At 28.1% G+C, this 14074-nt stretch overlaps 2 protein-coding genes across 3 annotated transcripts in view; one reads left to right on the top strand and one right to left on the bottom strand.

Moving 5' to 3' along the window:
- LOC113377590 (ets DNA-binding protein pokkuri-like) overlaps positions 1–10094 on the bottom strand; it is a 63135-nt gene extending 53041 nt beyond the window's left edge. For both annotated transcript variants that reach the window (XM_026617956.1, XM_026617955.1), the window contains exons 1-2: positions 9960–10094; positions 1276–1339 (exon numbers count right to left, since the gene is read on the bottom strand). In XM_026617956.1, the coding sequence (XP_026473741.1) occupies positions 1276–1339; positions 9960–10007 (112 nt within the window). In that variant the 5' untranslated portion in view covers positions 10008–10094. The remainder of the gene's footprint in view (positions 1–1275; positions 1340–9959) is intronic.
- A 475-nt stretch (positions 10095–10569) lies between these two features.
- On the top strand, positions 10570–12776 carry LOC113377591 (solute carrier family 25 member 44-like). Its single transcript, XM_026617958.1, has 5 exons — positions 10570–11330; positions 11880–12080; positions 12143–12332; positions 12387–12514; positions 12585–12776. Exons 1-5 carry the CDS (start codon positions 11058–11060, stop codon positions 12774–12776), a joined length of 984 nt encoding a protein of 327 aa, XP_026473743.1. The 5' UTR covers positions 10570–11057.
- The last annotated feature ends 1298 nt before the right edge of the window (positions 12777–14074 follow it).

Genomic DNA, 14074 nt, shown 5'->3' with positions numbered 1-14074 from the left:
TAAATAAATCCCCTTTCTGAATAATAATTTACTTAAAACCATGCAGTAAATGGTGATGATTAAAGTAATGCTTTACGCGCAAGCTTTCGAACTAATTCTGTGATAAATTAGCAAGTCATATCGGTAACATTTATAATAATTTAGTATATTAAATCTTTTATACGAACTCACCTTGTGCATTGTTCCATTGTTCCTCGAATGATTTGTACTCCTAATGTACGGGGCGGGTATAAGTCAGATACTGAAATAAATATTTTTAATCTAATTATTAGTCTAATAAATTAATTTCATATTTCAATTGGCTAATTTTTATTTATATAAATATATATATATATATATATCATATATATGTCTGTGGGTGGTGTGTGGGGTGTGTATATATAAAGACTTATCAATACAATAAATTGTACCTAACCCCTAAAGCGTTTTTCATAGCACAATAAGTGCTCTACAGTATTATAACGAATCTGGTGCTGCAATAATTAAATATCATAGCATGTTCATTCAAGTTTTAAAATATGTTATAAAAATTCATGAAATGAGAATGGGGTTGCTCAAGTCGTACCACCGCCTAAGTCGTACCCCGGCTATATTTTCTCTGCTAATTATAAAACATCAGTTAATACTGTTAAATAAAACTATTTAGTTGAGTAAGCAAACGTTTACAATTAGAAGATTGATTTTTTCAATTCTGCAAAAAAAATTAGAAAATATTTCGTAGGAAAACTAAAAAATATGGTGTACATGGTGTCAATATAAAGCAATTTTACATTAGTACCGAAGTTATGTAAAAAATCAATAAAAACACAGTTTTAGATTATTGTTAGAGGTAATCTGTAGCGTGAATTTTCCAAGAATATTATGAATTCTGATTTATTAGTACAAAACCAAGAAAAATATTATATATTTTGGAGAACTTTTTGCGCCGTTACTTTTAAATTGCTATACCTGCCTTTACCAAAAACCAATAGTCAATAAACAAGACCAATCAGATTCATTTTAACATTTTAACGACAAAAGTTGGTATGGGATATCGAGATTTTATGTCGTTAATAGTAAAAGAAATAGATCAATAATATTTATAAAACTTTTAAATAATTCAATTGTTCTTAATGTTCATACATTTGATTCATAATTAGTATTTTAAAAAGTTTTATTTCAATAACTTCACTGAACACTCTTAAGGAAACTTAAAAATGTCATAATGCTATGTTGACTTACGTAAATTATGAAAAAATTATTTTGATACATATTTATTTATTTAGTATCACTTACCACTCGATACAGGCTTAGTCCCAGAATTCGTATAATAAGCAGGATGTTCCCCAATATAACTAGCCTGTGAAAAGAAGTAAAATTACAAATTATGAAATATACTTATGTCATTCTTATTTTTTTTAAATTTCTTAAATTGAAAAAAATACTATTATTTTTACTCTGACTGTGATTACTACAAAGTTATTGTAATAGAATCACATATTTCAAATTATGTAATTTCAATGAATGAGTAACTATATAGCCATATAATAAACATACAGTTGTCATTTAAATTTAATTACATTTTATATACCTATTGTCAAAGAAAATATATTGTTTGACATTTTCTATTTTTTATAAGGAAATTTACACATATATACATGTATATATACACATTATGAATACATCTATTGATACATGGCATCCCGCCTTGAGGCAAATTCCTAGGTCTTCGAGTGCCAAAAATTAAAATTTTCAAAATAGCTTTATAATTTTCAAAAACTTTGAAAAAATTAGATATTTGAGAATTGTGTTTTTTTTAAATTTGACTTTTTTCTTAAATTGGATTTTTTTACATTTTGAAATTTCTACAAAATGTTGAGCTTTTTTCAAAGCAATTGCGCTGTGTGGCTGTTTTAAAGACAAAATATCGTATCGCGAGCCCATAGAAATGTAAACAAATTTTGTACTTATCATTAAAATCTTATAAAATATCTGATAATTTTATGTACATATGTCTATTAATCATTTTTAACCACAAGATGGCATTATTTTTTTTTCTTCTGAAAATTATTTCTAGTCTGAAAAACCGCTCGACCTGCATTTCCAAAACTTTAATCATTTCGTCAGCACAAATACAATGTTTTTTAAATCATTCAAATCAGACTCTCCGTTATCTCAAAAATTGAATTACCATTTTTGGAACTTTTTGTCATCTTCGAAACGGCTCGACCTGCTTTTAACAAAAACTATTCAGCACGTCTCTCCATCAACACGAATCGAATCTTTTTTTAATTATTCGAATCGGTTGATCCGTATTCCCGAAATCGTCGTCGAAATTTGTATCCGAACACACCATACATCCATTTTTTCTAACAATAAAGTATGTCAAAACATTCAGAAACCTTTGAAACGTAAAGATATATAGAAATGTTCATTTTCGATTTTTTTGCGATTGTTATAACTTACTGTACGTGAAGTTAACAATAATAATATATTAATTAAAAGATATATAAGATCAAATTGTAAAAATAAATTAAGTGATTTATAGTTTTAGTAAATGATTTACAACATAATCACAAAATATCCATTCTTAATTCAATTTTTTTTTTATTTCTGCTAATTTTAACAATCAGATTACAATACAATCTATAAGTTAAAAGTTATGGTATTGAAAATCAAAATCAAGAAGAAAAAAAAATAGATAAAAGAAATTAAAGAAAAGGAAATTTTCAAAACAAGTTATTTTTAATTAATTTAATTCAATAAATAATTATTAATAAGAAATCATTTACATTTGCACATTCACCTAATCGCAAATATATTTGAAACATTCTATCCCTAGGGCTTATTATCTATGTTCAATCAATTTCTCTTCAGATAGAGCATTTGCCCCAGTGGTGACAAACGAGGCGTTGACAATGGCATGGTCAGCGGGCGCTCCCTTTATTGTCACTAGTTTCGGTTTGTTTTGCGGAACGTCCTTACACTCATTAGGTAATTGCCCCAACTTTTACTCAAAACTAGCTGTAAGTGGAATTCTGTCTTAAGGCAATTAGGGCATCGTGCCTTAAGGCAAATTGCTGGAACTCCCGTTACCAAAAATTATTATTTTTTTAAAAAACGATTAACATTTTTGGAAAAAAATTTAATTAAAAAAAATAGATTTGAGAAACTACAAATTTGACAATAATTCCTTTTTTTGAAAAAAAAAAATTATATGAAAAAAAATTTTTTTTTGAAAAAAACAATATTTTTTGGATACAAAAAATTTTTTTTTGAAAAAAATGTTTCTTCATTTTGACATATTTTGGAAATTCTGAACTTTTTTTCAAAGCAATCGTACTGCTTTAACTGCATAAAGACGAAAATTAAAGCGCGCATGTGCCGCGCCGCCGTCTAACGCATAAGCATTGGTACGGAACCCATAAAAATGTAAAAAAAAATATACTTATTGTTAAAATCTCTATAAAATATCTGATAATTTGATGTGCATATGTCTAATGATAATTTTTAACCCGCCGAATGGCATTATTTTTTACTTTTTCATTAGATCTCCGAAACCGCTAGACCTGCCTCCATGAAAATTTGATCAATTCTACATCTTGTCAATACAAGTAAAATGTTTTTTGAATTATTCAAATCGGACGCTCCGTTCTCTTAAAAACGGAGGTACCGTTCTTGGCACTTTTTGCCCCGTATCTTCGGAACGGCTAGACCTGCCTTTGCCAAAAACTAATCAGCACGTCTCCTTATCAATACGAATCGAATGTTTTTTGAATTATTTAAATCGGTTGATCCGTGTTCCCGAAATCGTCGACGAAAATTTGTATCCGCACATACATACACACACGTACATACATACATACATACATACATACATACATACATACATACATACATACATACATACATACATACACACACACACACACACACACACACACACATACATCCATTTTTTCTAAGGTATGCCAAAATGTTCAGAAGGTTTTGAAACGTCGAGAAATGCAAAAATTTTCATTTTCGATTTTTTTGCGATTACTATAACTTACCCTACGGGAAGTTAATAATAATGACACCAGCAAATAAGTATTTGGAGCACCACATCACAATATGCACAATATGCTTTGATGATTCCATGCAAATAATCTTTAATAAATTATAAGTTCATTTTTATTTTATGATATAATCATCTTATGAAATTAGTACAATCAGGTACTATTTATATTTTCCACATATAATTGTTAACCTCTCATATTTAAGGGGCCCAACAAGTGTAACAGCCTAAAAAAAAGGTGATTTTTGGGAATTTATATTAAAAAAAAACTACTTTATAAATCATTTCAAAATTTTAGGAATATATTTATACATGTCTTAAGAATACATAGTAAAATTCTTGAAAAAAAAAATTAAATATTATTTAAGTTATCGTCGATCTCCAACGGCGCGACAAAAAAAGGCCCTTCACTGCTGCAGTGATTCCGGCCTTCTACGTGGATGAAATTAAAAAAAAAAATCTTGTTAAACTAGATGATATTGTCTTTAAAATGAACTACGATGAAGAAAAAAATAAAAAATGGGCAAAATGACGGCGTTTTTTAAAAAAAAGTCGAATTTTACCCACAATTTTGGTCGTTTTTGGACTGCCAAAATTCGATTTTTGATCCGATCAAAAAATCGATAGTTCATTTTACGGAGAACTATATATAGAACATGTAAAAAAAATTTGATAGTGATCGGATCATTTGTTGTTGAGTAATCGTTGCAGCAAATTCGGAAAATGCTGTTTCGAGAAGAACGCATTTAAAGATAAAATGATCGTTATACTATATACTATATATATATACTCTTTAAATGGCTATAACTCTAAAACTATTTAAGATATCGATTAAAAATTTTGGTATGTTATTTTTAAAGATATAACCTGTCGAAATATGAAAAAATTGAAAATTCGATTTTTTGAAAGTTTCACAGTAGTTGTGCCCCTTAAGAAAACAATATATTTAGTATTTTGTATTCAAATACAATCTTAACTCAAAATTGAAACCCGGTTAATAACAATTAACCTGACATATTAATAAACTGATATATTATAATGGCTCATATTACATTTACATGATATATTGAAAATATAATAGAGTTATGTCTTAAGCATATCCCTGTACGAATCAGAGACATGGACTCTAAAAAAGGCCGACAAAAACAATCTGTACAGTTTTGAAATGAAAGATACTGAGAAGAGTGAGCAAAGATAAAACTATACTGAGCACGATCTGGAAAAGGAAAGGAAACTGGATCGGATCCATACTCCTATAAGACGTGGTCGAAGGTAAAAGAATTAGAAAGAAAAATAACTGATTTTTGATGACTTACGTGAGAAGAGAAAATACAGCAAACTTAACAAAAGTTTGGAAAGGGAAATGCATACAAAATTAAATAGCAATAACAAAATAGTAATGGGTATAATAAACAAAATAAATGGAAAGAAATCATTGATTTGCGGTAATTAGACTAAAATTTATTATTTATTATTATAATAGAGTCATTTCATTGGAACTAGGGCTTCCAATACCGTACAAAAATCTGAATACCGGTATTCGATATTTGAAAAATGAAATTCCGGGATCCCGGTTTTAATACCGGTATTGTCGATGAAAAATTAAATAGTTATATTTTTACTTACTTCAGTTGTTATATTGACATATTAACAAATAATATATGAAATCTAACAAATATTGTGCTGAAATGAGTACATATTATTTATTCATTACATAAGGAGTAGAAGTAGATAGAAACAAAAAACGTGTCAGTAAAAAATATATATTTTTCTATGTTACATTTTACATTCTACATTTATAATAAGAATTAATTATTTATTAATATATTTAAGAAAAGAATAAATTATAATTCATGGCTAACGTTTTGCTTAATAAAATATGCTCTTAAGAAACATAAACAATCAATTGTTTGATCATCAAGCTCTTTCCGTCTTTCCGATTCTACACTTGTTGGTACAATTGTAATTAAGAAATTATACATATTTTGTAGGTTCGTTCTTTTTATTCCTGTTTTTTTTTAAAAAAAAAGTAATTTCATCTTTTATTTTTTGTTTTAGACTTGGAGTTTTTTTTAACACACACACACGGGTGAAGTATTTATTTTAATATTTTTTAATTACACACCAACTTAATTAACTTTGGTTTATATACTCACTTATAAATATCATAGGTTCAAATTAAACACAATATTTACACAATATTAAACACACTATTCTTCATATAAACATTTATTTTCCCGCAACTTTAAGATGTTATCTACACGAAATTCACACAACTGCCTACTTAAAGTTACATTTCTGCTTTATATAACATTTTATTTAGTTTAAGGGAATTCCCTTGATTTTGAATATGATCAATAGAGTTTTTTTATATGTGTGAGTGCAAGTCAAGTTATTACCCGTTCGGATTTCTCGGGAATTACTGCGATGTGTGCAATTCATCGATAAAAGATTATTACAATGTTGACTATTCTTATGTTGAATGCAATACAATTGAGAATATGATTCATTACGTGGTGTGTTTCTACTATATTAGTTATTAATATTAACTAATTATAATAATACCCTTCGCAAATTCTCAAATTGTTGTCAGTGACACGCAATTTAAACAACTGCCGTTCTTACTTATGTAAAATGATTTATGTATAATAAATAAAGAATTATATCTCATCGATTGTATATTATGTTTAAAAATTATTGATAGTGAATTCGAAGTAGGAACGAGGCACGTAAACGAATAATAACTTTTGTAAATGAACCCTTTTATTAGCTGGTCGTCACACATAATATATAAACAATCGCTTTATCTTGCCGACACCGCTTGTCGCTTATCTCACTCAGCTGAGTCAAGCACACAATACATAGTTTGGAAACTAAAACTTGATATGTATTTTGCGTAAGTTGAATTTTTGATAGAATACTGGTAATACCGTAATACCGGTATTATTTGCATCAATACCGGTATTGAATACCGGACAAAAATCGTCCGGGATCCCGGTTTTCGGGATTACGGAATCCCGGTATTGTAAGCCCTAATTGGAACGAGCTAATCGGTTTGTTTATATTCGAGTGAACTAAAATCAAGAATTTTGTAAAACCTTTTTAGGTTTTTTCGTTTTCACCAATTTTAAATTATCGATTTCTTAAATGATTTTCAACCCTTTGCATTCTAGGCCGTTGACATATATGATAAGTTTCCAACTTCTGTAGTATTTTGGACGTATATTAGCCATAAAACATGTTGTAACATAAAGAAAAATGTAAAAGTGTAATGGATCAAAGTATTTATATTAAATTCATTAATAAATTTTACAACAAAAAAAATTAACGTTTTGGATGTAAGCATACCTTTTATATTTTATATGTTGAACTGGGTTGGACAACAGAGTTGTCGTAGAAAGTGTTAATTTGAATAAAAAAAATTAATATAATGAGAAAATTCATTTAAAAGAAATAAAACTGCTTTTAAAAAAATGTCATAATTAGCAACTACTTATTTCCAATGCATTTCAATCAATTTAACCAATTGCATTGAAATTATATGTTCGATAAAACCCTATATTAACTGTTTTATTTTTTTTTATTTTTAAAATAATAGCGTAGTGCGAGGCACAAAGGTCTAATTTGACTTTGAGCAATTATATTGCAAAAACCAAACCAATTAGATCACAAAAAATAACACATATCAAACAAACAACTATCTGAATATGTTTAGTAAAACTCCAAGCTAATTCGTCATTGTAAAGATGTTTTTTTTTTGTTGTTTTCCAAAAAATTTTCACCTGGTCCTTTTTAGGTCTCGTAAACTAAGCAACAGTGCTCACAACCAAAAAACTAACAACCACAAGAAAACACATTTGTTATGGATTTTCAAATAGTGCCCTTTATTTCCCGAAAGCAACGTCGTAAGAATTAAGGTGATGTCTGGATCTACATCTTTTTTCCTCTACTTTCAAATATTGTTGTTAAAGAATTTTTAACTTTACTTGTTTTTGAGATGTCGGAAATGGACCTTTTGATCAGCGGATCTTTAAGCCCCGCTCTGCCTTATATGAAATTCATTGTCTAAATTTAAATTACGTTGTTTATTAAGATAATATATTTGATATAATAAAATATATTCGAAGCTGACATGCTGTAGATGATTTACTATTTTAATTGATAATTGAAAGTTTACCTTGAATCGTGCAATCGTCGATATCTATCTATCTGAAACACCAAACTTGTCAAAGAGCCAAACATAATTAAATGCTTGCAATAAATTTTGCATCGAGAGCAATCTGATTATGATGTAATATTAGTTAGTCGCTGGCTGATTTGATTTTCGCACCGAAATGCGACTGAATCGTTCGTTCGACGGCTGTTTCCTGCTTCCGGCGCGCGATTGCGTTATTTCCGGCGACCTGGCGTCTAGTCGCACCGGATATTTTGATGTGATTATAATTTTTCGCGGCAAATCGACTTGTACTTCATCATATGCAAAATATATTTTAAAGCTCGCATAAGAAATTGACGGATTTTATAATAATATATATTATTATTGTAATATATAGTATTATTATTAATATACAGTAGAACTCCAATTATCCGAATTAATGGGGACCGCGACCCATTCGGATAATCAAATATTCGGATAATCTGAGTTTTTTTTAAAAAATTGCCATTGGAGAGAAAAAAAGTTACGTTTTGATATTGCACTATTTTGTTATTGAATTAAATGAAATAAACATGACATTTTCACATGTTTTAAATAGAAATAAAATGTACTTAAACGAGTTAAAAAAAAAAAAAATTGTACAAGTTTAGAAACAAAAATCATTGTTTTGTAAACATCTCCGTCAAATCAAAACAAACAATGTGCCTACACTGGCTTTGCTGGTGGAAGAATAATAGCGCACTTAGACTTTTTTTGGACAATTTTTTTTCTGAAAGTGATTCGGATAATCGGCGATTCAGATAGTCGGAGTTCGGATATTGTTCGGATATTATTGATTACGGCTTGCTTGTGAATAAATAAATAAATAAAGAAATAAATAAATATAATAACTTGTTATAATAGACCTTAAATTTCTTATGACCATATTATGTCATAATAGGTCATAAGGTTATAGGTTGTCAAATCTCCTTCCGCCTTTTGTATTATAAACCATAGCAAAAAAGCGGAAGGGAGATTTGACAACCTAATATATTGCGTGTACTTAAAATCTTAATCGCCATGATTAGCTAATAAGATATTTTTAATGCTTTACAATTATGTCAAATTCATAATTTATTATGAAATTATTAACGTTAAAATAAGTAAATTCAAGAAATGTAATAATCAATTCTGATAAAAGTTATGATCAATATTATGCACTTTATGAAAACAGTTCTAGTCAATTGATTTCAACAATTGCTTAAATATAAACTAATATGTATTTTACATTATTACATACTTTCTTAGAACTCGCTTTATGCTACATCATATTGAGAATATAATTTATACGTTTGTACTAAATCAATCATACAAAAATAAATATTATAAAATAAATGTATTCTTTATTATTCAACTGCATTTGATCGTTGAAGATTACGATTAAATTTATCTATAAAAATAAGTTCATAAAGTTTGTATGTATAATTATGCAAATAAAATATTATAGAAATTCTAACAATTAAGAGGAAACGAAAATAATTAGTAAGTAGAATTACTACGTGCCTGAAGTCAAAGTTTGTAAAATTGGGTTGACCTTTATAGTTTTAAATAGTTGATTAATAAAATAATATTTACAAACATTAACTTAACGTAAATGACATTTGAATATGGTGTAAAAAACATTGAACATTATGAAAATACAAAAACGCTTATGAAGTTATTATTAAAGTAATTAAATGGCATTTTCAAAGCTTTCAAGTAATTATTAAAATTATAGATCCTACTTACAATTCTACTTATCTCTGGACAATTCAAATGTGAATCTGTCAAATTCATTTTGACGCAATTTATGTCCAAATTGATTGTTTCGCGTGTAACCTTTATAACCGCACTAAATCACCACAATTAAACTTATTAAAAAAGTATTCATATTATTATCGATGTTATCAACATGCGCACCTGAACCATTTAACCGTAACTGAAAATTCTGAAAGGGCCATGCAATGTTTTCCTCAATAAACATCTCTTGCGCAATCCCGCCCACGTCTTCGCATTTCAACCCTTTGCCCCGCCTACTAAGGCGGCATGAAAATTAATATGTAAAATGTTTTATTATAGCATTAAATAACAAAACATGTTTTCAGAACAAAATAAATTGAATTTATTAAATTTTATTTAAAATGTTTAAAATTCGGGAATAATTTCGACAAATTAAATTTAACGGAAAGCGACGCCCTCTAGTCGAAGTGTTCGTCATCTGCACCATAGATCCGAACTTGACGGAACACTGAATGAAAATTTTGACATTGGAAATATGTCAAAGAGCAATGTTACAACTGTTATCAAATTCATATCTGCGTAAAAACAAATCATGATGATGTAATGATATTTAAAATTGAACTTTCCAAATTGTTAGTTATTTCAGATCGAAGCAATCAATATCTATGAGTACATGTTACAACTTTTCTAAATTTTGTGTTTCATTACGTAAAATATCACAAACTGAATGACATTATTTTCCAAGTATTTTTGCATAACGTCAATAATTTCGAAAGCTGATTAATGAAGTCGATCATAAGTAAAACGTACAACATATTCATGGTTTGAAAATGGCTTGTGGACATTAGTAAAATGGTGCAATGGGTAGAAAAATCCTTAGCAAAATCTTTGTAACGAGAATGGACCGACGTACCTCTAATATGACTTATATTATTGTATGTAAAATTAAATATATATAAAAGAAGTGTAGTATAAAGAGTGAAAATGTCGTGACAATTGTTTAGTTATAAATATATCTCTTTTGCTGTACATATTTGTAAAATATTTTAAATCCTAACCTAAGATTATTTATAATTTAATTAAGAAAATCTAAGAATATTTATATAAATGTTGACCACAATGAGTACCATAGTCGATACGCCGACACCACAATTCATAAAGACCATCGAGTGGGACATGATGGACAAAGCCAAGTTCTTTCCTTTGTCAATGTTGAGTTCGTTCTCTGTTCGATGTGCTCTGTACCCTCTGACTGTTATTAAAACTCAACTACAAGTCCAACATAAAAATGATGTATACAAAGGAATGATTGATGCTGGGACTAAGATCTACAAAAGCGAAGGCGCTTCAGGATTGTATCGAGGCTTTTGGATTTCTTCTGTAAGTTATATGACTATTACCTAGTTAGAACTCGTTAGCAATATATGCAACGTATATATTAGGTTGTCAAATATCTCCCTTCCGCTTTTTTGCTCTTGGTTTATAATACAAAAAGGCGGAAGGGAGATATTTGACAACCTATTATATTACTTATTGTTATTTCTTACGAGGAATACTAAATTTGGTTTAAAATATTGGTTTTATTACTATATCTGCATATTGGATTCTATTCAATTGTATGTATTTATGCAAGAATATCAATGTTGAAATTCAATACATACCCTATAATATAATAGTATATTATAAGTTTAATATTAATCCAGCATGTAATGTTTTTTTTTTTGCTATATTTTTTTAAAAGAAAAATAGTTATGATTGTGAGACAAATGTAAACAGACATCAACAATACTGAATTTTTAAAGTTTGTACTCGATATAATATACAATAAATAATAGTATTTTGTAGTAACAGGTTCTTATCAATAACCTGCCTTCATGACTCAACTTTTTTACTATGCATATCTAATTGTTAAAATAAATAATTATACAGGTTCAAATAGTATCAGGTGTCTTTTACATAAGTACTTATGAGGGTGTTCGTCATATATTATCTCAAAATGGAATCGAGGGTCGAGCCAAAGCTCTCATTGGAGGTGCATGCGCTTCTTTAGTTGGTCAAACGATAATTGTCCCTTTTGATGTCATATCTCAACATGCCATGGTTTTAGGAATGTCATCACATAGCGGAAAGGTATTGTTATTGATTAAATATTTCTTTCAATTTCAAATATATTTATATAAATATAATTTCAGGGCACTGTTAATCCACTTGGAATTACAGTGAAAGAAGGAAAAGGATCTCGTTTACAAATCACTTTAGATATTGGACGTCAGATATACCGAAGAGATGGTTTTGCAGGCTTTTATAGAGGATATGGGGCCTCGTTAATGGCTTATGTTCCAAACTCTGCTATGTGGTGGGCGTTCTATCATTTATATCAAGGTACTGACTATATAAATGCATATCTTTTCTTTTCTTATTTGAGAAATGTTTCAGATGAGTTGTATAGAATATTGCCAGAATGGGTATCACATCTCTTTATTCAATCAGTGGCGGGCACACTTGGTGGCTTCACAACAACGATTATCACAAACCCATTAGATATTATAAGAGCAAGACTTCAGGTAAATAATAAAACTACTAGAGTGTACTGTATATAAAATATATACATATATAATTCAATTTTAATTGCAGGTGCAAAGGTTAGATTCCATGAAATTAGCATTCACAGAATTGTGGCAAGAAGAAAAATTAAAAATGTTTACGAAAGGATTATCTGCTCGCCTTGTTCAATCTGCCTGCTTTTCTTTTAGTATAATTCTCGGTTACGAAACTATTAAACGTTTAGCGGTAAATGAAAAATATAAAGATCATATTAAGTGGTAGGTCATGTATTTTGTGATTTTTCAATAATTAAAATGTTTTTTCATGATACCAAAACTTGACGATTTCATGTTTTTTGTAAGAGTAGATTTTTGTGATATTGATATGCATTTTATAATCTTGTGATTTCATATTATGTCAATATTTGCCACAACTTCTGGTCTTACACATCAAATGTGCAATCAAATATTAGCTATGTTAAATTCAAACTATTAATATATTTTATAATGAGAAAGAAACTAATAGCTTTCTCGCAATGGTTATTGTTAAAATATTACAGATTGATAATTTTTATCAATATATGTACCTTATATTTATAGTAGTATGTTTTAAAAACGTAGTTTGTTAGCGAGCTTTTGAAGCATTTAACTGTTTTATTATGAAACGCTTGTCAAAATATTTTGTATATACAAATACATTTGTTTATTCGTAATGATCAATTACTATATCAGATTTTAAAAGTAATACGCAAGAATTGCTTTATTTAATTTTTGAGACTTTTTTCTACATATATCACCTTTTCAATAAATTACCATTATTAAATAGTATTAAGTTTTGTTATCTAGTTTGATTTCATTTGGATATGTTCTTAACAACTGTAAACATGACTAAAGATCTGTAATATTGATTACACATGTATCCACTGTTAAATTATACAAAATTTTATTTATAATTTTAAGTAGTTTATCATTATATATGACTAAATGCCATAGCATGTAAAAAAATAGTCTTTATTTCATATATGAGAATTTAAAATTCTGATATACTTCCTAGTCGAAAAATAATTTTTCTAGTTAAACAATTACCAAAAATTCTATGTTCTTGTATAAGAAAATACTTTTTGGTGTTGCTTTGATGTAAGTGATTTCAAAGAATGCTTAATAGTATCTTGTAGTTTGATACATATTAAGCTAGCACTTTTCCGATAACCACCTTCATATTAAAGATATTGATATATATGTTATATAGTTTGACCACTGAATGAAAAAGGAGTGAGAATAAAATATAAATAATCAATAATTGGTAGCTATATCGACTTGTTCAAATTACCAGTTTTGTATGAAAATACTAAATAGATAATTATATGTTATTATTGATAAATTATAATTATTTTGTTGACGTATGATTTTGTGCTTAGAGTGATGAAAGAAGTTTGCTCTGAATATTTTACAACTTTATTGTTTCATGCAGGCAATATGAATAAATTTACAATTTAATTTTTTTTGGTTTACAATATGTCTAATTTATAACAATTTTCACAAAATTTAAGTTATTAGTATGAAACTTTCACTTGTACTAAA

Source organism: Ctenocephalides felis, unplaced genomic scaffold (assembly GCF_003426905.1).
Source record: "Ctenocephalides felis isolate EL2017-DRISC unplaced genomic scaffold, ASM342690v1 CF-g0.4_SCAFFOLD_01886, whole genome shotgun sequence".
NCBI classification, from domain to species: domain Eukaryota; kingdom Metazoa; phylum Arthropoda; class Insecta; order Siphonaptera; family Pulicidae; genus Ctenocephalides; species Ctenocephalides felis.
This window is presented reverse-complemented; position numbering and strand designations above follow the sequence as displayed.

Bases quoted from the DNA above. Each gene is read 5' to 3' on its own strand.
- LOC113377591 (XM_026617958.1), top strand. From the start codon at position 11,058: ATGTTGACCACAATGAGTACCATAGTCGATACGCCGACACCACAATTC. The intron at 11,331-11,879 runs GTAAGTTATATG...ATAATTATACAG, and splicing joins GAGGCTTTTGGATTTCTTCT to GTTCAAATAGTATCAGGTGT. The intron at 12,081-12,142 runs GTATTGTTATTG...ATATAATTTCAG, and splicing joins TGTCATCACATAGCGGAAAG to GGCACTGTTAATCCACTTGG.